General features: G+C 43.9%; 2 protein-coding genes and 2 pseudogenes across 2 annotated transcripts; all 4 read right to left on the reverse strand.

The window, feature by feature from the left end:
* Positions 1–4,730: 4,730 nt before the first annotated feature.
* Positions 4,731–6,651, reverse strand: LOC4344445 (indole-2-monooxygenase). The gene has a single exon (XM_015793500.3). It carries the CDS (start codon positions 6,576–6,578, stop codon positions 4,974–4,976), a length of 1,605 nt encoding a protein of 534 aa, XP_015648986.1. The 5' UTR covers positions 6,579–6,651; the 3' UTR covers positions 4,731–4,973.
* A 2,921-nt stretch (positions 6,652–9,572) lies between these two features.
* LOC4344446 (indole-2-monooxygenase-like) lies at positions 9,573–10,979 on the reverse strand (annotated as a pseudogene).
* Positions 10,980–12,755: 1,776 nt separating this feature from the next.
* Positions 12,756–14,584, reverse strand: LOC9266988 (indole-2-monooxygenase-like; annotated as a pseudogene).
* Positions 14,585–17,895: 3,311 nt separating this feature from the next.
* Positions 17,896–20,295, reverse strand: LOC4344448 (indole-2-monooxygenase). Its single transcript, XM_015792971.3, has 2 exons — positions 18,994–20,295; positions 17,896–18,810 (listed from the first exon to the last, which is right to left on the reverse strand). Exons 1-2 carry the CDS (start codon positions 20,008–20,010, stop codon positions 18,178–18,180), a joined length of 1,650 nt encoding a protein of 549 aa, XP_015648457.1. The 5' UTR covers positions 20,011–20,295; the 3' UTR covers positions 17,896–18,177.
* Between the last annotated feature and the right edge of the window lie 345 nt (positions 20,296–20,640).

A 20,640-nucleotide genomic window follows, 5' to 3' on the forward strand; every position in this document is an offset into this window, starting at 1 on the left:
TTTGCATTGATATAGTGATAGTTCATCTACTGGATGTACCAACCAGAGTTCATGTATTGATAGGATAGCTCAATAGGACTACAAGATGCCATGGACTTTGCGCTGATAGTGCATCTACTGAATGTACCATATTGTTGTAGAATGAAATAGCAGGAAATTGACTTAGTTATGCTTACAATTTCTTGATCCTTTTAGGAAGAAAAATGCTGAGCTCATTTTGCCATTCTATTGTTTTGCAGGTGGTGAGGGCTGAATTTATGCAGCGTAGAACAGGAAAGGAAGTTTTATGCTTCCTAATAGTTGTGTAAACATTTGATGATTATGAAGTAGGAATCTGAAGAACCTGACCAGATCCAGCAATGGATGCATAACTATGAACTGTAGAAGTGGTACTTTTAATGTCTCTTTGCTAGATGAGTGACTATGTAAATATGTTTGGATGACTATGATGCTATATGTATGTCATGGATATAGGAATGGAAAAGTATCCGGTGCAATACTACTATTCGGTGGGAGAATGCAATCATCAATGTGGACCGTCGGATGAAAAGTGTACAACACAGATCGAAGCACTCCCCACATTGTTGGTTGTTTATGCAAAAATGTCCCTATGTTATATGCCAAAATGCTTTCAGTCCCTCTATTATAGCAGAAGCCAAGCCTGAACATTTTAGCTTTCCCCATTGAGGGTTAGGGTTTCCGTACACGGTAGATTCGGCTCATCGCACTGAGCGGCGGGGGCGGTCTCAGGTCCGGCGTGCACCTCGTCGCCGTCGTCTTTCCAGCCGGTATGCGGCGGGGTGAGGGGCCGCAAGCCTGTTGCCGGCTAGGTCTGGGACAGATATAGGCAAGGTAGGTGGATCGATCCGGTGGGGGGAGAGCTTGGGGATGGAGATTCGTCCATCCGCGACGATCTGCCAGAAGCCAATGGTGGGCCGGCTAAATACAGTACAAAGTTGAAAATGATCCGCCAAAACAGTGCACTTTCACATCGATGTGTAAGGACTTTATTCAATTTGGTTCACAAGTTGGACAAGTTTGGACGTTACACACCAAACCATAGGTTAAAGGTGATCGGATCTGAGCCGCAATTTGATTCCAAGTTGAAACAACACGTGCTTAAACTATTACCGCCATTATTACAGCTATAAGTAACAAAAAAAAGGAAGAAGAGAGAGATTAGGAGCCACTGACTTTGACTGGCTGTCGTCGTCGGAGTCAACGGGGATATTCTTCCTTTTTACCGGTCAGGGCGGCCGGGCCCACTGCAAAGTGACGTATCGACAGCTCTGCTTATGCCAGCCACTCTACTGTTCTGTGCACAAAAAAAGTGAGACCACGTCAAATATACTAGCATCCATTCTCTTCAAATTACTAGTACTAGAGAATCTGCTGATGATGCTGGATGCTCCTCTTTCTTCCGACAAATTACATTACTCATCATATTGTACTTTGACTATTACTAAATTGCTAACACAGCTCACATATATCCAGACTAAATGAAAAGGTAAGTTAATTAAAAATGATTTGAAAAAAGGACAACTATCAACAGTCTAGCTGCTCCATACCAAATGGAGAATTACAGATCTCCAAATGTGAAGATTAAAACAAGGAGGTTTGAGTATAAATTGCTTAATGCATACTCCTTCCGTAAAAAAAAAGACAACCTAGGATGATTGTCCAGATTCGCTATACTATACTGTATCACATTCCATTCTATGTTGTATTTTTTTTTAAAAAAGGAGGGAGTAGTGTCGATGAAGATTCTTTCACATACGTCGTAGGACATGTGCTTTTAATATCTAGGCCCACTAGGGTGGACCTCACGTGTTTGTGACCCACATTATGTTGAATTTACGTTAGAGGATCTATTTCCATACAATGTAATGTGATAGATTTTCTTTGAGCTTATATAGGTTTAAAATCAACACTCTAATTAAAACAAATGAGAGTAAAATATAATACTTAGAAAAGTTCTACCATGTATAATATTTTTGGGCAATCTCAGCTTGCCATCAGGGCGCTGCTTAATTAGCTTCCCCTCCATTTTTTGAAATAATTAAGTTTTCTTTTACTAATCTATTTTTGGCATAAGTTTTCTAAAAGGGTCAATAATTAGTCAAGTTTTCGGAGGGGCGGATGGTTTTTGGAAAATATTTATTTTTGTACGTTTTTCTTATCTTGTGCTGCACACAGCCAATGAGAGTAGGGGCAGCGGGGATGGACGACCACACCTTTAGAGAGTAGTACTAATGTCATGCCCTGTGTAAAATACGGATTGTTGATTTCATAGATTTTAGTTTTTTTCTATCTTTTTTTTCTGGTGATCAATTTTATATGGGTACAATGCGTTTTAATTTGGTGGTCTTTTAGGCAGTGTGGTTTCTTAAGCAAGGATAATAGTGGGTTATACTATAAACTTACGTGGAAAAGAGAGACAAAGAAAAGTGAGGGTGTTGGCTCCTATACAAGAGCTAGTTTTACACATGCTCCAAGATATTTACAATAAATTTATAGCGAGAGAAAGAGAAAGGAGAGAAAAAATAGGGCTAACCTTATAATTAACCTCTTGTACAAGTTAACTCTAACTTGAGCTTATAGCTAATAGTTAGATCTACTATTAAACTTGTTTTTATGTGGGGAGGAGGATAAATCCGTTTTTACATGGGGATACTATAAAAATTTGCACCGGTAAATAAATGATTGTTTCCGGCTATAATATACTGTGTGGTTCGCTCTTCATAAGCATTAGTGCTAGGCAACGACATACATGATTTTATATAAATCAGTACACTCTAGATATGTATATGAGGAGGACTATACTGAACGAATATATCAATATAGGGTCTAGATATATATTTTTTTGAAGGGATATAGGGTCTACATATATATGAAATTAAAACCTAAAACTCTCCTCTTTCGTATAAAGGAAAACGAAAATTAAAAAGCAGGACGCCAACCGTTAAGCAAGCCGGATCGATGGGACTTAAATCCAGCCCATGTTTGTCAACAGTGTTTGATCGACCCACCCAAGGCCTCGTTAATTTGATAATCGCGGAATAATGGGCTGGAATTTAATTAGGCCCACCAGGAAAACCCACTTCAAAATAGTATCGCTACCAGTGACTTCATTCATTTTCTTCTCTTACTGTAGCAGCAAAATCCCTTGGTAGCGTATTCACGATAATGAAGTGTGGTGGTAAAAGGATGATGGAATGGCCAACGTTTTCTATAATATAACCAAATATATGGAGTTCCCTTTCAACTGCATGAGTATGTTGGGTAAGTAGAACTATTTTCAAAAACCATTTTCGACGCCATCAACCCATCACCATTTTATTTTTAAGAAAAAATACGAATTACCCCCCCCCTCGAACTATCGCGGTCGTCCGAATTACCCCCTGAACCCGAAAACCGGACATTCTTCACCCCCAACTATACAAACCGGACGAATTACCCTGCCTCGACCCAATCCGCGGTGGTTTTGGTCTAGTGGCATACACGTGGCAGTCCAGTCAGCATTCTATTTATTTATAAAAATGTGGGACCCACCTGTCATACTCCTCCCACTCTTCCTCTCTCTCACGGGCGGCAGGCGGGGGACAGAGCAGCGCCACCCCTCCGCTCTCCCTCGCCGCCGCCTCGCCTCCTCCGCCGCCGCGCTCGCCTCGCCGCCGCCGCCACCCCTCCGCCCTGCCTCGCCGCCGCCTCGCCTCCTCCGCTGCCGCGCTCGTCTCGCCGCCGCCGCCGCCCCTCCGCCCTGCCTCGCCGCCGCCTCGCCTCCCCCGCTGCCGCGCTCGCCTCTGTCCCCCGCCTGCTGCCGTGTGAGAGAGGAAGAGTGAGAGAGATAAGAGGGAGAGTGGGAGTAGTATGATAGGTGGGTCCCACATTTTTTAATAAATAGAATGCTGATTGGACTGCCACGCGTACGCCACGTAGACCAAAACCACCGTGGATTGGGTCGAGGGGGGGTAATTCGTCCGGTTTGTATAGTTAGGGGTGAAGAATGTTCGGTTTTGTGGTTCAGGTGGTAATTCGGACGACCGCGATAGTTCGGGGAGATAATTCGTACTTTTTCCTTATTTTTATAAGCGATAAAAAAAATCCTACCTCTATAAAAATGCAGCATGTGGTCCTAAGGTCACAAACCACCTGTGTAAATTAATATTATAGAGATTTTTGCAAGTGTTTCATTAAAAGAAAACGCCTATGAAAACATGTTCATTTTTACAAGCGGGACCGCATGCAAAATTCATTTAGATGTATAAAATAAATCAATTGAGTCAGTCAAGGGTGGCCTCTTTCTCCCTCGTTCTCTCTTTCTCCATCACCTCACCCTCTCCCTTAGAGCTATCTCTTTGTCCATCAACTCACTCTCTCCCTCACCTCAGATCCTCCCTCCCTCACCTCAAATCCACGGCAGGTGCTTGGCAGCAGCTGTGAATGGGAGGGGCTGTAGTGCTCGGAGCAAGTGTTCCAATAAATTTGAGTATTTGAAATATTGGTTCCACCTTTCATATAGTATATGTTTATCCTTTACATGTTACAACACTCACACAAATATGTTGACAAAAGGTAATCGCCATCAATATTAAGTTATTAACTAGAAAGGAAATATTAATATACCTTTTTTATTGTGTAGAAATGTGTACCTATCATTTTGCTATAGGGAATATTCACCTTAATTTGATATTATATGTGGCTATCCATTTAGAGATTCGATAGATTTTTAATACTGAGAAGTTCAAGGGGTTATTTGTAAAATTAGGAGTAGGTGGAGTGGCATAGATACATTATACATACAAGTTACAACAAAGCCCTCCTCAGAAGGAAAAGACAAAAATAGTTACAACGTACAAGCCCACTACTTACATAAGTTGTTGACGGAGGTGATTACTATACAATATCAAGCTATCAAATTGTAAGATAATATATACCAACAGCTTAAAGTTGAGATAAGTTGACTAATTATCTCAAGGGAGATGTGGGACAAGGAGGAGCTTCTCCTTGAGGTGAATAGTTATCCCGAAAGTCTCTGTCATATCGATGCCTCCATTTGCTGCTTGATCTATTGGTAGCTTCCAATTGAAGCGATACACAAGGCTTGCTAGCATGACCTCGATGGCGGCGATCGCGAAGTTCATACCTGGGCATATCCTCCGACCAGTTCCGAATGGCAAGAAATTGAAATTATTTCCATTGTACCCAGCCATTGTGTTGCTAAGGAACCTCTCTGGCATGAACTCCTCGGCATTTTCCCAATAGCTAGGGTCCCTGGCAATAGCCCATGCATTGACGATGACACGAGTGCCTGAGGGTATAGTATAGCCCTCAACATTACAGTCAACCATGGAGACATGAGGCACAAGAAGTGGCGCTGCGGGGTGTAGTCGGAGTGTCTCCTTGATCACCGCCTTTAGGTAGGGCATCCTACCTAGCTGCTCCTCAGTAACGATTTCCTGCCCTTTTGGTACCACACCCCTCACCTCAGCCTGTAGCTTGGCCATCAGCTGGGGCTTCTGTATTAGCTCGGCCATGGCATACTCTAGCTCTATGTATGATGTATCTGTTCCAGCCTCGAACATGACAACCAAGTTTGCTTTGATGTTATCCTTAGTGAGGCCATACTCTTGTTGAATAGAGAGTAGAACATCGATGAAGTCACTCTCCTCATCATTGTTGTCGAGCATGGAGGATCTTCGCTTGCTAGCGTGGTCATCGATGAGTTGGTCAAGCAACTGATCCCATCTCCTCTTGACGTGATAGGCCTTGGCACAGAGCAACCTCCTGACAACAGGTAGCCTGGCCAAGCTAGGGAAGTAATCCTCAAGGTTGAAGCCACCAAGGAGCGACGAGTTGATCTCGATCAGCTCCTTGAATAGCTGGTTCCGACCTTCTTCGCGAAAAAACTTGCCAGACACAGCATGGCACACCATGTTGTTGGAGTAGCAGCTGAGCAGCTCAGTCAAGTCTATTGCCATATGTGTCGCCGCCTCCTCGACGATCTTGGCCATTACCAGCCGCACCTCCTGTTGCCGTGTCTGGCCATAGGAGTGGACCTTCTTGATGGTCAGGAGATTCATGGTGACGATCTTCTTTATTTGCCGCCAATAGTCACCATATGGTGAGAATGCCACATCTGTTGCGCCATACAAGAGGATGTCGGCTATAGTATTGTAGGGCCGTGACGCAAACACACGGTCATGAGTGCGTAGGATGGCCTGTGCTGTACGAGCCGACGAAACCACTAGGGTTGGCACCGCGCCGAGGTGGAGGAGCATCAGATCAGGACCATGCTTAGTTGCAAGGTCGCGGAGTGATTTGTGCGGGAGAGAGCTGATGAGGTGCATGTGGCCAATCACCGGAAGCCTTCCCGGCGGCGAGGGGACCCTGCTGAGCATCCCGCCGGACCTTGTTGCGTAGGCATAGCAACGGAAGATGATGAGCAGGAGGATAAGAGGGCACATCATGGCGAGCAGGAGATCAGAGCACGACATCGTCGGCATGGTGCTGGCCTCCTGTGGAGCATGCAGCGATGCTTGCTCATCATGCCTTAGGCCGTCTAGCATTTGTGCCATTGCTACGTTCTACGTATTAGTGGCCTAGCTTCCAAGGCAGAGCAAGCTCGCTAGAGCTAGCTACCTTCAAATTTGATGAATGGAATGAGTTGAGGAAGGCATTCCTTAATTGCTTCTTTTATAATGAGTTGAGCAAGCTCGCCATGCATGCATCATTACTGTGTTTATCTTTTATAATGCCATGCATTATTTACTCCTATGTTTAGAGGGAGAAGGCAGGCATCGACACATCATCCTCCATTAAATTTTAGTTCTGTTTAATTTGGAAGATATGATGTATCTATCGTTCTTATTCTCGTACTGGTGACACTGACATGGCATATATATTGATATTGGCATTGCGCGATCGACCAATCAATTACCATTCAACGGATGGTGCTAAACTAATAATTCTTGCATGCAGTTGATTACCACATGCACTATATATACGTACGTCCGGTAAAATGATTTTATGCTCAAGGCTCTAGCATTAGTGCTTAATAATGCAGAATTTAATATTATACTTCTGCATTCGTATGCTTATATAATAGTGCAATGAAATGAAAGAATTTGGCGAGACTCCGCTTCTGACAAGTGACACGCACTCAAGTACGTACGTTGCCAAATGTGATGCGCCGGTTAATTGTTGCGATTCGCCAACAATTAATATATTAATCTATCGGCTCATGAACAATTAAGCATTAATTATGGAATTGCTATATGTCATTTGAATGAAATTTGGGGATGAAATCTTAAAGATTTTGAACCATTGGATCCATGCCAAGATTCGTGCATCGGCATCTCTCCTCTAACTTCAGCGGGCTCCCCTTTTTCTTCGGCGCTGGCGACACCCCCAACTCCGACAGTGAGCATACGCGTTAGGGTTTGGGGTTGGGGTTAGGGTAGGGGGGGGTTTCCTCGGCGCTTAGAGGGATGGCCGTGGCCGGCGGAGGACCGGCAGTGGGCGGTGGAATCCAGCGGGTGGCGAGGCGGCGGCGGCACCGCCGAAGCTGTGGGGATGTAGGAGGGTGGTGGGCCGGCGTCGGCGGCGGGGGCAAAGCAAGCATGAGATTAGGAGGCGGCGGCCGGTGGTGGCGGATCCAGCGACGGGGAGCTGCCGGAGACGGGGAAGACGGCGGAGCGGGGGAATCTCGCTGTCACCTTCTTGAGAAGAAAGAGAGGGGGGGTGGGGGAGGGGGCCTCGCCGGCGTCGTTGACTCCTTCCGGCCAGCCGGCGAGGCGGGCGGCGGCGTGGTGGGGCGGTGGCGGCAGTGGATCGGGCGGTAGCGATGGTGGCGGTGGATCGGACGGAATGCTCGAGCAGAGGGGGGGGGACGGAAGAAGAAGATAGGGTTAAGTGTTTGCACGAATCTTAAAGCATATCCAATGGTCCAAAATTCGAATAATAGGAGGTGTGATTTTCTGTCACATGATATATATATACAGCCCCCTTAAATTTATATTGCTTCCTGAATCAGATAGATATACTTACAACTGCATCGCCGTCTACAACTGTGGGCGTCAAGGATGCCGCCGCCGGCTTCCCTGTCGTCGACTTCTCCCGCGCCTCCGCCCTCCCCGCCGCCTGCCAAGAGCCTAGAGAGAAGAGTGAGAGAGAGAGTGATAAGAGGAAGGGAGAGAAGAGGGGAAAGAAAGAGGAGGCTGACATGTGGGGCCCATGTAGGTCTTACGCTGACTCAGCAGTCACGTAGGATAAAACCGGGATCAAAACCGTCGAGGGACCTATTGTGACTAGTTTTGCATAATTAAGGGACCCCGCATATCTGGTTTTGTGGTTGGAGGACGATTTTGTATCCCGATGAAAAGTTGAGGGACCTTTGGTGTACTTTTTCCATTTGATAATCGCGGAATATGGGCAGGAATTTAATTAGGTCCACTAGGAAAACTCACTTCAAGGTAGTATCGCTACCACCTACTAGTGACTTCATTCATTTTCTTCACGATAATGAAGTGTGGTGGTAATAGGATGATGGAATGGCCAACGTTTTCTAGAATCTAACCAAATATATGGAGTTCCTTTTCAACAGCATGAGTATGTTGGGTAAGTAGAACTATTTTAAAAAATCATTTTCGACACCATCAACCCATCACCACTTTATTTTATAGGCAGTAAAAAAATCCTACCTATATAAAAATGCAGCATGTGGTCCTAAGGTTACAGACCACTTGTGAAAATTAATATTTCGATATTTTCACACGTGTTTCATTAAGAGAAAATGGCTATGAAAACATGTCTATTTTTACAAGCGTTCCTCCTAATAGGACCGCCTGCGAAAATCATATAAAATAAATCAATCGAATCAGTCAAGGGTGACCGGTTTCTCCCTCGTTCTCTCTTTCTCCTTCACCTCTCCCTCTCCCTTAGAGCTATCTCTTTACCCATCAACTCTCCCTTCCCTCTCCCTCACCTCAGATTCTCCTCCCCTCACCTCAAATCCACGGCGGTGCTTGGCAGCAGCGGTGAAGGGGAGGGGCTGTAGCGCTCAGTGCAAGTATTCCAATAAATTTGAGTATTTGAAATATTGGTTCCACCTTTCATATATATAGTATATGTTTATGCTTTACATGTTACAACACTCACACAAGTATGTACGTTGACAAAAGGTAAGCACCATACAATATTAAGTTATTAGCTAGAAAGGCAATATTAATCTACCCTTTTTTATTGTTTAGAAATGTGTACCTATCATTTTGCTATAGGGAATATTTCACCTTAATTTGACATTATATGTGGCTATCCATTTAGATCTGATTGATTTTTAATATTGAGAAGTTCAAGAGGTTATTTGCAAAATTATGAGTAGGTGGAGTGGTATAGATACATTATACATACAAGTTACAACAAAGCCCTCCTTAGAAGGAAAAGATAAAAATAGTTACATCGTACAAGCCCACTACTTACACAAGTTGTTGACAGAGGCGGTTACGATACAATATCAAGATATCAAATTGTAAGATAATATATATACTAGACTTAAGATCGAGATAAGTTGACTAATTATCTTGAGGGAGATGTGGGACAAGGAAGAGCTTTTCCTTGAGGTGAATAGTTGCCCCGAAAGTCTCTGTCATATCGATCCTTGAGGTGAATAGCTTCCAATCGAAGCGATACACAAGGCTTGCTAGCATGATCTCGATGGTGGTGATCGCGAAGTTTATACCTGGGCATATCCTTCGACCAGTCCTGAATGGCAAGAAATTGAAATTATTTCCATTGTAGTCAGCCATTGTGTTGCTAAGGAACCTCTCTGGCATGAACTCCTCGGCATTTTCCCAATAGCTAGGGTCCCTGGCAATAGCCCATGCATTGACGATGACACGAGTGCCTGAGGGTATAGTATAGCCCTCGACATTACAGTCAACCACGGAGACATGGGGCGCAAGAAGTGGCGCTGCAGGGTGTAGTCGGAGTGTCTCCTTGATCACCGCCTTTAGGTAGGGCATCCTACCTAGATGCTCCTCGGTAACGATGTCCTGCCCTTTTGATACCACACCCCTCACCTCAGCCTGTAGCTTGGCTATCATCTGGGGCTTCTACATTAGCTCTGCCATGGAATACTCTAGCTCTATGAATGATGTATCTGTTCCAGCCTCGAACATGATAGCCAAGTTTGCTTTGATGTTATCCTTAGTGAGGCCATACTCTTGTTGAATAGAGAGTAGAACATCGATGAAATCACTCTCCACATCATTATTGTCAAGCAAGGAGGATCTATGCTTGCTAGAGTGGTCATCAATGAGTTTGTCAAGCAACTGGTCCCATCTCTTCTTGACATCATAGGCCTTGGCATAGAGCAGTCTCCTGACAGGTAGCCTTGCCAAGCTAGGGAAGTAATCCTCAATGTTGAAGCCACCAAGGAGCGACGAGTTGATCTAGATCAGCTCCTTGAATAGTTGGTTCCGGCCTTCTTCGCAAAAAAACATGCCAGACACAGCATGGCACACCATGTTGTTGGAGTAGCAGCTGAGCAGCTCAGTCAAGTCTATTGCCATATGTGTCGCCGCCTCCTCGACGATCTTGGCCATTACCAGACGCACCTCCTGTTGCCGTGTCTGGCTATAGGAGCGGATCTTCTTGATGGTCAAGAGATTCGTTGTGACAATCTTCTTTATTTGCCGCCAATAGTCACCATACGGTGAGAATGCGACATCTGTTGCACCCTAAAAAAGGATGTCGGTTATAGCAGATTGCTACCGTGACGCGAACACACGATCGTGCGTGCGCAAGATGACCTGCGCCATACGAGAGGATGATACCACTAGGGTCGGCACCGTGCCAAGGTGGAGGAGCATCAGGTCAGTCGCAAGGTCGCGGAGTGACATGTGTGGGAAAAAACCGATGAGGTGCATGTGCCCGATAAGTGGAAGCCTACCCGGCGGCGAGGGGAGCTTGTCGAGCATCCCGCCGGACCTTGTTGCATAGGCATAGCAACGGAAGAGGAGTAGGAGGATAAGAGGGCACAAGATGGGGAGCAGGAGAGAGTATGACATCCTTGTCATGGTGCTCATCAGGCTGTCTTGGAACAATAATAATGCTCCTAGCATTTGGGCCATTGCTGCTACGTTCTACTACGTATCAGTGGCCTAGCTAGCTTCCAAGACAGAGCAAGCTAGCTAGCTCGCTAGAGCTAATTAAGCTACCTTCAACTTTGATGAATGAATGAGTGAGTTGAGTAGGGAAGGTCCTTGCTTCTTTTATAACGCGCGCCGTGCATCGATCATTACTGCATCGAGATACTTTTGTTTGGAAGATCGATACTCCTATATACGATTACACTGGCATGCATGGCATATTGATCTTCGACATTGCGCGATCGACCAATCATTTACCATTCAACGGATGGTGTGCTAAACTAATAATTCTTGCACGCGGTCGATTACCACATAAATTAGTAATTTTGTTTGGAAGATACGACGACACTAACATAGCATATTGATATTTGACATTGCGCGATCCACCAATCAATTACCATTAAACGGATGGTGCTAATAAACTAATAATTCTTGCATGCAGTTGATTACCCCACATGCTCTGTTAAAGAAATAATGACCGACGTCCTCCTCTGTTAAAGTATGGTTTTGTTTGGAAGATACAATGTACTATATATATATATATTTTGTTATGGGTGTACTGAAACTTATTCTGTTTTAAAAATAAAAGGAACATGAAACTTGCTTTGCATTGAAATACTGACATTGACATGCCATCTGCTCTTTTATCTCTTGGCCCGTTCGTAGCACCGATGGCTGGATTTTTCAATTTTTGTTCCTTGCGAAAAATTTATTTTAGAAAAATAGAAACCTGAAAAGCTTATACTAAATAAACTTTTTTCACGGCGCCAACTTCTATGATATATAGGAGGTTGATGTAGTATGTTGATGTCGTAACTGTTATTTTGTGTCTAGCTGCTTAGCCCGATCTATGGTGCTCTTGATGGATTATTCTGATTTTGTGGTAATTAATCGAGGGTACAAATAAATAAATTAATAAGTATTATAAAGTTTAAAATTTTATTTAAAAAAGTCTAATTCGAAGCTTCATCAAGGAGTGTGCTCATGGCAATCGATAATCCATAATTAATCTGGTTCGAACTGGGCCAGGACAGTTCCACTTAATGATATACTCCCTCCGTCTCACTGTAAGTGCAGCCATAAGTTTTCGTACCCAACGTTTGACCGTCCATCTTATTTAAAGAATTTATGAAAATAAATTAAAAGTTAAGTCACGCATAAAGTATTATTTATATTTTATCATCTAATAAATAGTAATCATAAAAATATTTCAAATAAGACGGATGGTCAAAATTGAACGCTGAAACTCACAATTGTACTTATTATGGGACGGAGGGAGTACTATGTACGATAAAGATGGTGTAATGTAACAACCTATTAAATGAAAAAAAAACGGATTTTGCATAAGTCCTATATATATGTATATATGTAGCTTCCTAATTTATCATGAAAGATTAGTGCTAATTAAATTAGCGTACGTATTAAATTGGTACTATGTGCATTATATATATTAAATTTGTTAGGGACACCATAGTGTCCGGGCTCATCCACCATCCAAGTGCTTTAAGATCCGTGCAACGCACTAGAGGATACTATCTATATAGATGTGAACCGCTGACTCGTCGAATCTGCATGCCTCCAGTCCAGGACCACACGCTCCACATATAGGGGAATTTCCATTTTTTTTCTCTTATTATAGATAAATAGATACCAGTGAACAAGCACACCACTTACACGATGAAAAATGAGATCACCACAACTACTTAGATAAGATATATAGATTGACTATTTAATCTTGTGTGAGCCGAGGAACAAGGAGGAGCTTCTCCTTCGGTGCACGGTCAGTCCAAACGCCTCGGTCATATCGATGCCTCCCTTTGCCGCCTGATCTGCCGGTATCTCCCAATCAAAACGGTAAACAAGGTTTGCTAGCATGATCTCGATGGTGGCAATAGCAAAATTTATGCCCGGGCATATCCTCCGCCCACTACCGAATGGCAAGAAATGAAAATTGTTCCCATTGTAGTCAGGTGCTATGCTATTGAGAAACCTCTCTGGTATGAACTCTTCAGCATTTTCCCAAAAGCTAGGGTCTCTGGACAGAGCCCATGCATTGACGAAGACACGTGTGCCAGAGGGTATTGTGTAGCCCTCGATATCACATTCAGCAATAGAGAGGTAGGGTACGAGAAGTGGCCCTGCGAGGTGTAGCCGAAGCATCTCCTTTATCACTGCCTTTAGTAGGGCATTCTTCCCAGTTGCTCTTCAGTAACTATCTCCTGCCCTCTTGGTACCACACTCCTAACCTCGGCCTGTAGCTTGGCCATTAGTTGGGGCTTCCGAATCAACTCGGCCATGGCGTATTCAAGCTCTATGTACGCCGTGTCCGTGCCGCCCTCGAACATGATCACCAAGATTGCCTTGACGTTGTCTCTAGTGAGACCGTATTCATGCTGAATGGAGAGAAGGACATCGATGAAATCACTCTCTTCATTGTCTAGGTCTAGCACCGAGGAGGACCGTTTGGTGGCATGATCATCGATGAGCTTGTCGAGCAGTTGGTCCCATCTCTTGTTGACATTATGGGCCTTGGCGCAAAGCAACCTCCTAACAGTAGTTACCCTCGCCAAATTGGGGAAGTAATCCTCAAGATTGAAACCACCGAGTAGCAATGAGTTGGCCTGAATTAGTTCCCAAAACATTTGGTTTTGACCCTCTTCACGGAAGAACTTACCAGACACGGCGTGACACACTATGTCATTGGTAAACCAATTGAGCAACTCACTCAGATCGACAGTAGTGCGTGCCACCGCTGCCTCGTTGATCCTGGCCATTACCAGGCGCACCTCCTGTTGTCTTGCCCTGCTGTAGGAGCGAACCTTCTTGTTGGTGAGGAGGTGTGTGGTGGCAATCTTCTTGACTTGCCGCCAATACTCGCCATAGGGAGAGAATGCTACATCTGACGAGCCATAGAAGAGGATGTCGGTGACGGCAGAGTAGGTCCGTGACGCGAACACGTGGTCATTCGTCCGCAAGATGGCCTGCGCCGCACGAGCGGATGACACCACGAGAGTCGGGACGGTGCCGAGGCGGAGAAGCATTAGGTCAGGGCCGTGCTTGATGGCAAGTTCACGGAAGGAGACATACGGGAGGGAGCCAATGAGGTGAAGGTGGCCAATCACAGGGAGCCTTCCTGGCGGCGAGGGGAGCTTGTCAAACAGCTCGTCGTCCCTGGTTTTCGCCCGGCAAAGTTTGATGAGTAGGAGGAGAAGAGGGCACAGGAGCGCCAGCAGGAGAGTGTAGTAGGATGCCATTGTTGGCTGTGGAGCTACCGGCGATGGATGCTCATGCTCATGGTTGTGGTGCTGGTGCAAGAGTAGTAGTGGAATTGGCACTAGCATCACAGCCATGGCTGCCTAATCTCTCTAGTGTCTTCTCCAAGAGGTTGGTGTGTGAGACCTGTCACTTGATGAGTTGTGTTCAATATATTATCTTGGCACAGATATGATCCTCCTGATATATATATGCTCATTAATTTGTCTAGAATATTGTCGAGTCGACGTCGCAGCCGGCTGCTAGCTAACGATCTAGTAGAGCATTCTAGCTAGCTAGTAGCTTGCTTGTCGTGCCCTGCAGTGCAATAGGCTTGCTTTGTTGCGAAACTTAACAATACGTGTCGTACCATACTTTTTTTTTAAAAAAAAAGCCCGTGCCGTACCATATACTTGTTCTGAATCAATGGAACTCTTAACTCTTTTGAATTGTCAAAAAAAAAACTTGCTTTTACACCATAGTCCAGGTTAAATAATTTTAAAACAGATTTCTATACCCTTATTATACATATATTCTTTTTGTCAGCTTTCCCGTTAAATTCATTGTCACTAGTACACAAAAAAATTTTCCTACACAAGGAGCTCCCATTTTCCTATACGGACCTCTTTCATGTTCGTCTATAAAAAATTAGCCTTCTATTTTCACGCGGATCCTTAAGAGACCCGTACGGAAAAATCGATTTTTACGTGCGGACCTCTCCAGTGGACCGCACGCGAAAATATCTCTTCCTTTTTTTCCCTCTCCTTCACTTCAAATTTTTCACCTTCTCTTTTCCTTTCCCCTTTTGTTCTCCCTCGATCACTCCTCTCTCTCTGCCTTTCCTCTCCTCCCCTCCCCTCCCCTCCCCACCACTCCTCTCTCTCTCCTCTCTTCCACTCCCCACCAAGTGCACGGGGCGCTGGAGGCGCTCTGCTCACTGCTGCCGCCGAGGCGGCGGCCAGGAGCGGGCGGGAGGCGGCTCAGAATATGTTCGGGTTCCGCGTCACCGTCTTTGGGATTGTTGGGCCGTGTATTATGATGTAGTATAATAGGGACGTGTCCAAGGGTCCAAGATATACCCTATAACCTATATATTCTGTAGTCGTCATTGAGTTAAGGTTGAATTTTGCTTAGATTATTTCTGCCATCGCAGTATCGCTGCTAGTTCGGTTTGTGTAACCCCAACTTTGAGTTCTTAGTTAATCATTCATCTACAAGAGTGCAATTGAGTTGTTGTCTCTCTTATTCTTGGTTGTGCTCTACGATTCACTCGTAGCGATTAGCCTTCTCGGCGAGGTAAATCGGGTTTCGGCATGGTTGATAACCAAAAGAGACATGGTACTGCGATTGCAGGATTTGGATCGTGTTGATCAGAAACCGGATCATGAGTCAAGTTTCTGCCAAATCGATAGTTATCTTCACCTGACAGAAGATCGAGCATCCCGTGGGCCGTGGCCATCAATTCCTTGAATATCTATATAGATGAAAACTACTCACCTGCATAGAATGAGAATTGTCAAATGCATATTATATAATACTGTCTCTTAAGTGTCACTAGCCATTTCGTGACTGCGATACGCGTTAGTTTAGTTTGCTGATAAAATTTAAGTTTGCCACATGGAAAAAATACATTTGCCCACGTTGGTCCCTTGTTCCACCTCTTGTCATGTCACTTTCTCTCTGTCTGTCCTTGTCACCTCCTCCATTTTCCTCCGCAATCATCCTGCGATTTGATTCGATTCATTTTGCACGGCGGATCGAGGAAAACCAGTGCAAACAAAAAGGAGTATGTATAAGGTCATTGTACACTACTGCTACGTGACTGAAATTGGCTACCAACCTCATCAAATTCTTCTTGTATTAAGCATATATTTTTTAAGATATTGTAAAAGAAGAATTGGAAATGGGAAAGGAACTCTGTTTTGGCACTACAAGAAATATGACATTCTGTGACGAATTTCTCGTGACATCGGAGCTATTCGTCATTAGCACATTCCATTTTATGACGATTAGTATGAGATGGGTGGCTTAGTGACGAAAAAAATATGTTCGTCATTAATACCAACTACAAATCGTCATAAAGTATTTCAATGAGAGATTGTGACGAATATTAATTTGTCATGAGGGGAAAAAGCAAACGTCATAGATTTATATATGTATTTCTAGAAGCAATTTAATCAAGTGAATTAATAAGGAAACAATTTTTTCCTTTAAAAATCATGGCCGGAAATATTATTTAATATTATACATGGTCTAAATTATTCTTTGAAATTTTCTGTGAATTGTCGAAGCTCAATAAATAATTTTAATACCATAATATTCATTTAACCTATTAAAATAAATAGAAAACTAATTAAAATCCTTATCTCTGTAATTGGGCCTTTTTCGGCCCAAGTGTTACTCTCTCCCTCCCTCAGCTCTCAGCCTCTCTCTCCCTCCTTGGGCTGGCTTCCCCTTTCCCTCCTCCCTCTTCGGGCCGCCGGCCCAGCTCTTTCGCTCCTCCCTCGACGCAAAGTCTATTAGGCCTCCCTCCTCTCAATTTAAATAATTTTTTGGGTAGTAAATAATTTTAAATGAAAAAATTGTCAACAAGAAAGTTATATAACTTATCAAGATCTACAACTTTTGTTTTGGTCATTTTGCTATATGACTTTGTTTCAATAATTTGAATTTGAATTTAAAATTATGAAAACTTCAAACAATATTTTTAAATACTAAATGATTTCAACTGAAAAAGTCATCCACAACAAAGTTGTATAACTCATCTACAACTTTTGTTTTGGTCTTTTTGCTATATGACTTTGAAATTTGAATTTGAATTTCAAATTATAACAACTTCAAACAACATTTTCAAATACTAAGTGATTTCAACTGAAAAAGTCATAAACAACAAAGTTGTATAGCTCATCAATATCTATAACTTTTACTTTGGTTATTTCTTCATCCGATAAAGTAATAGTAACGTTGTTTACAAAATTTATTTCTCTCTTACAGTCTATAAAACCATATAAGAGATGGATTTTAATACTTTGTATGTTTCTATTTTTTTTTCCTTGGCAACATTGAGCATGAACAGAAAACTCAATTACCTGATTTTGGATTAAACTAAATGAGTGAATTAATAGTAAAAAGAAAGAAAAATTTAGAAGTGTATATGTGATTAACATCAAGATGGCATGGATATTGTGTCTGGTGAGATTGTACTCTTGTTGATGATCGAGCAGAATATCAACAAAATCTGACTCTTGCTCCAGAATATCAGCGTTATGTACACTACTGTTTTGTGACTGAAATTGGCTACCAACCTCATCAAATTCTTATGAATTTGTTGCTGTTACTTATTAATTTCTATTCTTTTCACACCTTAGAGCCACTTTCTTTCGGCTGTCACCATCAGGTTGCAACGATATAGAGGTGAAGAGAGATTACAGTATATAAGGTACCAAAAATAATCTTTTTTTATATAATGACCGAAAAGAATCTTCCATGCGCATTTAAACAGAGTATGTACCTGTACTTAATTCAACATAAATTTCTTAACAAACGTACATATTGACATCTGCTATATTATAGCATATATTCAACATCTTTATTTAAAACATATTGACTTTCTTCTTGTTATTTACTTCTATTTGTCCCCCTCAAGAGACGAATGGACTCTCTATTTTATTTGGTACTATTATATATATCTTATAGCAGATAACTACGCTATTGCTTGGTATCTATGGCTACCATACAGAACTCATGGCTATTGAAATGTTGGCCATATGTTGTGTTATGTGATCTTGATAACGTGTGATCTCGGGATGAGGTAGAGTTTCTCTTTTCGCGCCATTGTAAGTGCGAACTGATCTGTCATATCGACATCATCTTTGTCCATTCCAACCGGGAGCTCCCAGTCAAAGCAATACATAAGGTTTGATAGCATGAGCTCAACAGAGGCCATCCCAAAATTCATCCCAGGACAAATCCTTCGTCCAGCTCCAAATGGGAGAAACTGAAAGTCGGTTCCCTTGAAATCAACATTATCTATAGTGTCTCCACTATCCATAAACCTCTCTGGCATGAACTCTTCTGAATTCTCCCAACATTTAGCATCTCTGCCAAGAGCCCAAACATTGATGATGACACGTGTGTTGGCTGGGATTGTATAACCATTGGCATTGCACTGAGCCATGGAGAGGCGCGGGAGGAGGAGCGGAACTGGTGGATGCAACCGAAGTGTCTCCTTTACGACGGCTTTTAGGTAGGGCATATTGTTCAAGTCATCTTCACTTACCATTTGGGTAGTTGTGTTCTTCCTAACTTCATCTTGTAGTTTGGTCATGAGATGTGGTTTTCTTATGAGCTCGGACATAGCAAATTCAAGGGCTATATATGAAGTGTCCGTCCCCGCTGCAAACATGTCCTATACAGAAATTAAAGATTAGCTAGATTCGTCAACTCAAAATATATATATTATATTAACGTTGTTTGGAAGAAACACATGTACAAAACTCAATTACCTAATTTTCGATTAATCTAGATGATAGAATTAATAGTAAAAAAGAAAGAAAAATTCAGAAGAACATATGTATAAGTGATTAATTACCATCAATATGGCATGGATATTGTGCCTGGTTAGATTGTACTCCTGTTGACGATCGAGCAGAATATCAACGAAATCTGACTCTTGCTCCTCCTGATCATCATCACGGTCATCATCCATCTGTACTTGATCGTCACGACGCAGCGACGATTTCTTTTCATGCTCGCTTACGATGTCACCAAGAACACTGTCCCACTTCTCTTTGAGCTTCTTGGTGTCGGCGCTCACCACTCGCCTCAGCAGATCCACCTTCGCCAAGCTCGGGAAGTAGTCTTCCAGGTTGAAGCCAGCGTACTGATCAGCGTTGCCGGCGGCGAGCTCCATGAACAGCTTGTTCCGGCCTTCTCGCCGGAACGACGACTTCCCGCACACGGCGCGGCACAGGACGTCGTTGGTGAAGGAGCCGAGCAGCTCCCTCATGTCGACGGCGGCGCCCGCGGCCGCCGCCTCGTGGAGCTTGGCGACGGCGATGCCCACCTCCTCCTCGCGGCCACGGCGGAGCGACTGGACCTTCTTGGGGCTGAGCAAGTGGGCGGCGACGAGCTTCCTCGCCTTGCGCCAGTAGTCGCCGTAGGGGGAGAAGGAGATGTTGGAGGAGCCATAGGCGAGGATGTCGGCGATGGCGGAGCGCGGCCGCGACGCGAACACGTGGTCGTGAGCCCGGAGGACGGCCTCGGCGGCGCGCGGGGACGAGACGACGAGGTTGCGCACCTGGCCGAGCTGGAGGAGCATGAAGCCGTCGGCGGCGTGCTTCTCGGCGAGGTCGCGGAGGGAGACGTGAGGGTTGGAGCCGACGAGGTGCATGTGGCCTATCACCGGCAGCCTCGGAGGCGACGGTGGCAGGACATCATCGTTGCTCTTGCTCGCCGCCGATGATCTTCTGGTTGATGCAGACAGGTAGTAGTGAAGAAGCACCAGCAGCAGCAAGATGATGATCATGATGAGGACGAAGGGCAGTGGCTCCTCTGCCATTGGAGCCATGAATTTGTCATGGAAGAAGAGCATCAATTGAACAACCATGGCTGCTAGTACTAGCTAGTGAGCTAATTATACTTGCTAACTAACTAGGGTTCTTCTTGTAGTGAAATCGATCGAAAGTTTGTGGAAGCTAGATGCATGACGAATGGTTGGATGCCTTCGATTTCTCCTCTTCCTTGGGAGGCGGTAGCTAGCTAGAGTACTGTGCCACGCGTCGCGTCTCTTCGGACGCTTCGCTTGTTTGCGTTAGAAGCCACTATAGCTGACTGGTGTGTGAGCTCCATGGCCGTTGCTTTGTGTAACCAGCCAAAAAACACGGGAAGATTTCTGGCCCATTCATTTATTATTGACGTTATCGACGACTCATCTCGTCCTGATCCCAATCTCTATCGATATTGCTCTGCGTGTGTTCCCTTTCTGCTGTAAAAGTTGTAATCCCACCGGTTTCATAGTTCTTGATATTTCAAACACGTGAAAAAGCTGTTCTTAGAGTAGACATAAAGGAATTAGGGTGTGTTTGGTTGTCGGTCACACTTTGCCACAACTAACATTAGCCAAGTTGTGGCAGCTATAAAAGTGTTGCTAGCCACAAAGTGTGGCAAAATTGGCACGAAAATTAAGTCTATAACATGTGGGAGATGCTATTGAAAAAATATGGCAAGCCATGATTGT

Source organism: Oryza sativa, chromosome 8 (assembly GCF_034140825.1).
Source record: "Oryza sativa Japonica Group chromosome 8, ASM3414082v1".
Classification (NCBI taxonomy): domain Eukaryota; kingdom Viridiplantae; phylum Streptophyta; class Magnoliopsida; order Poales; family Poaceae; genus Oryza; species Oryza sativa.

What these genes read in the sequence shown, in the direction of transcription:
- LOC4344445 (XM_015793500.3), bottom strand. Translation starts at nt 6,578, where the DNA reads ATGGCACAAATGCTAGACGGCCTAAGGCATGATGAGCAAGCATCGCTG.
- LOC4344448 (XM_015792971.3), bottom strand. Translation starts at nt 20,010, where the DNA reads ATGGTTGTTCAATTGATGCTCTTCTTCCATGACAAATTCATGGCTCCA. An exon ending in ATATCCATGCCATATTGATG is followed by an intron (nt 18,811 to 18,993) that starts GTAATTAATCAC and finishes ATTTCTGTATAG; the next exon opens with GACATGTTTGCAGCGGGGAC.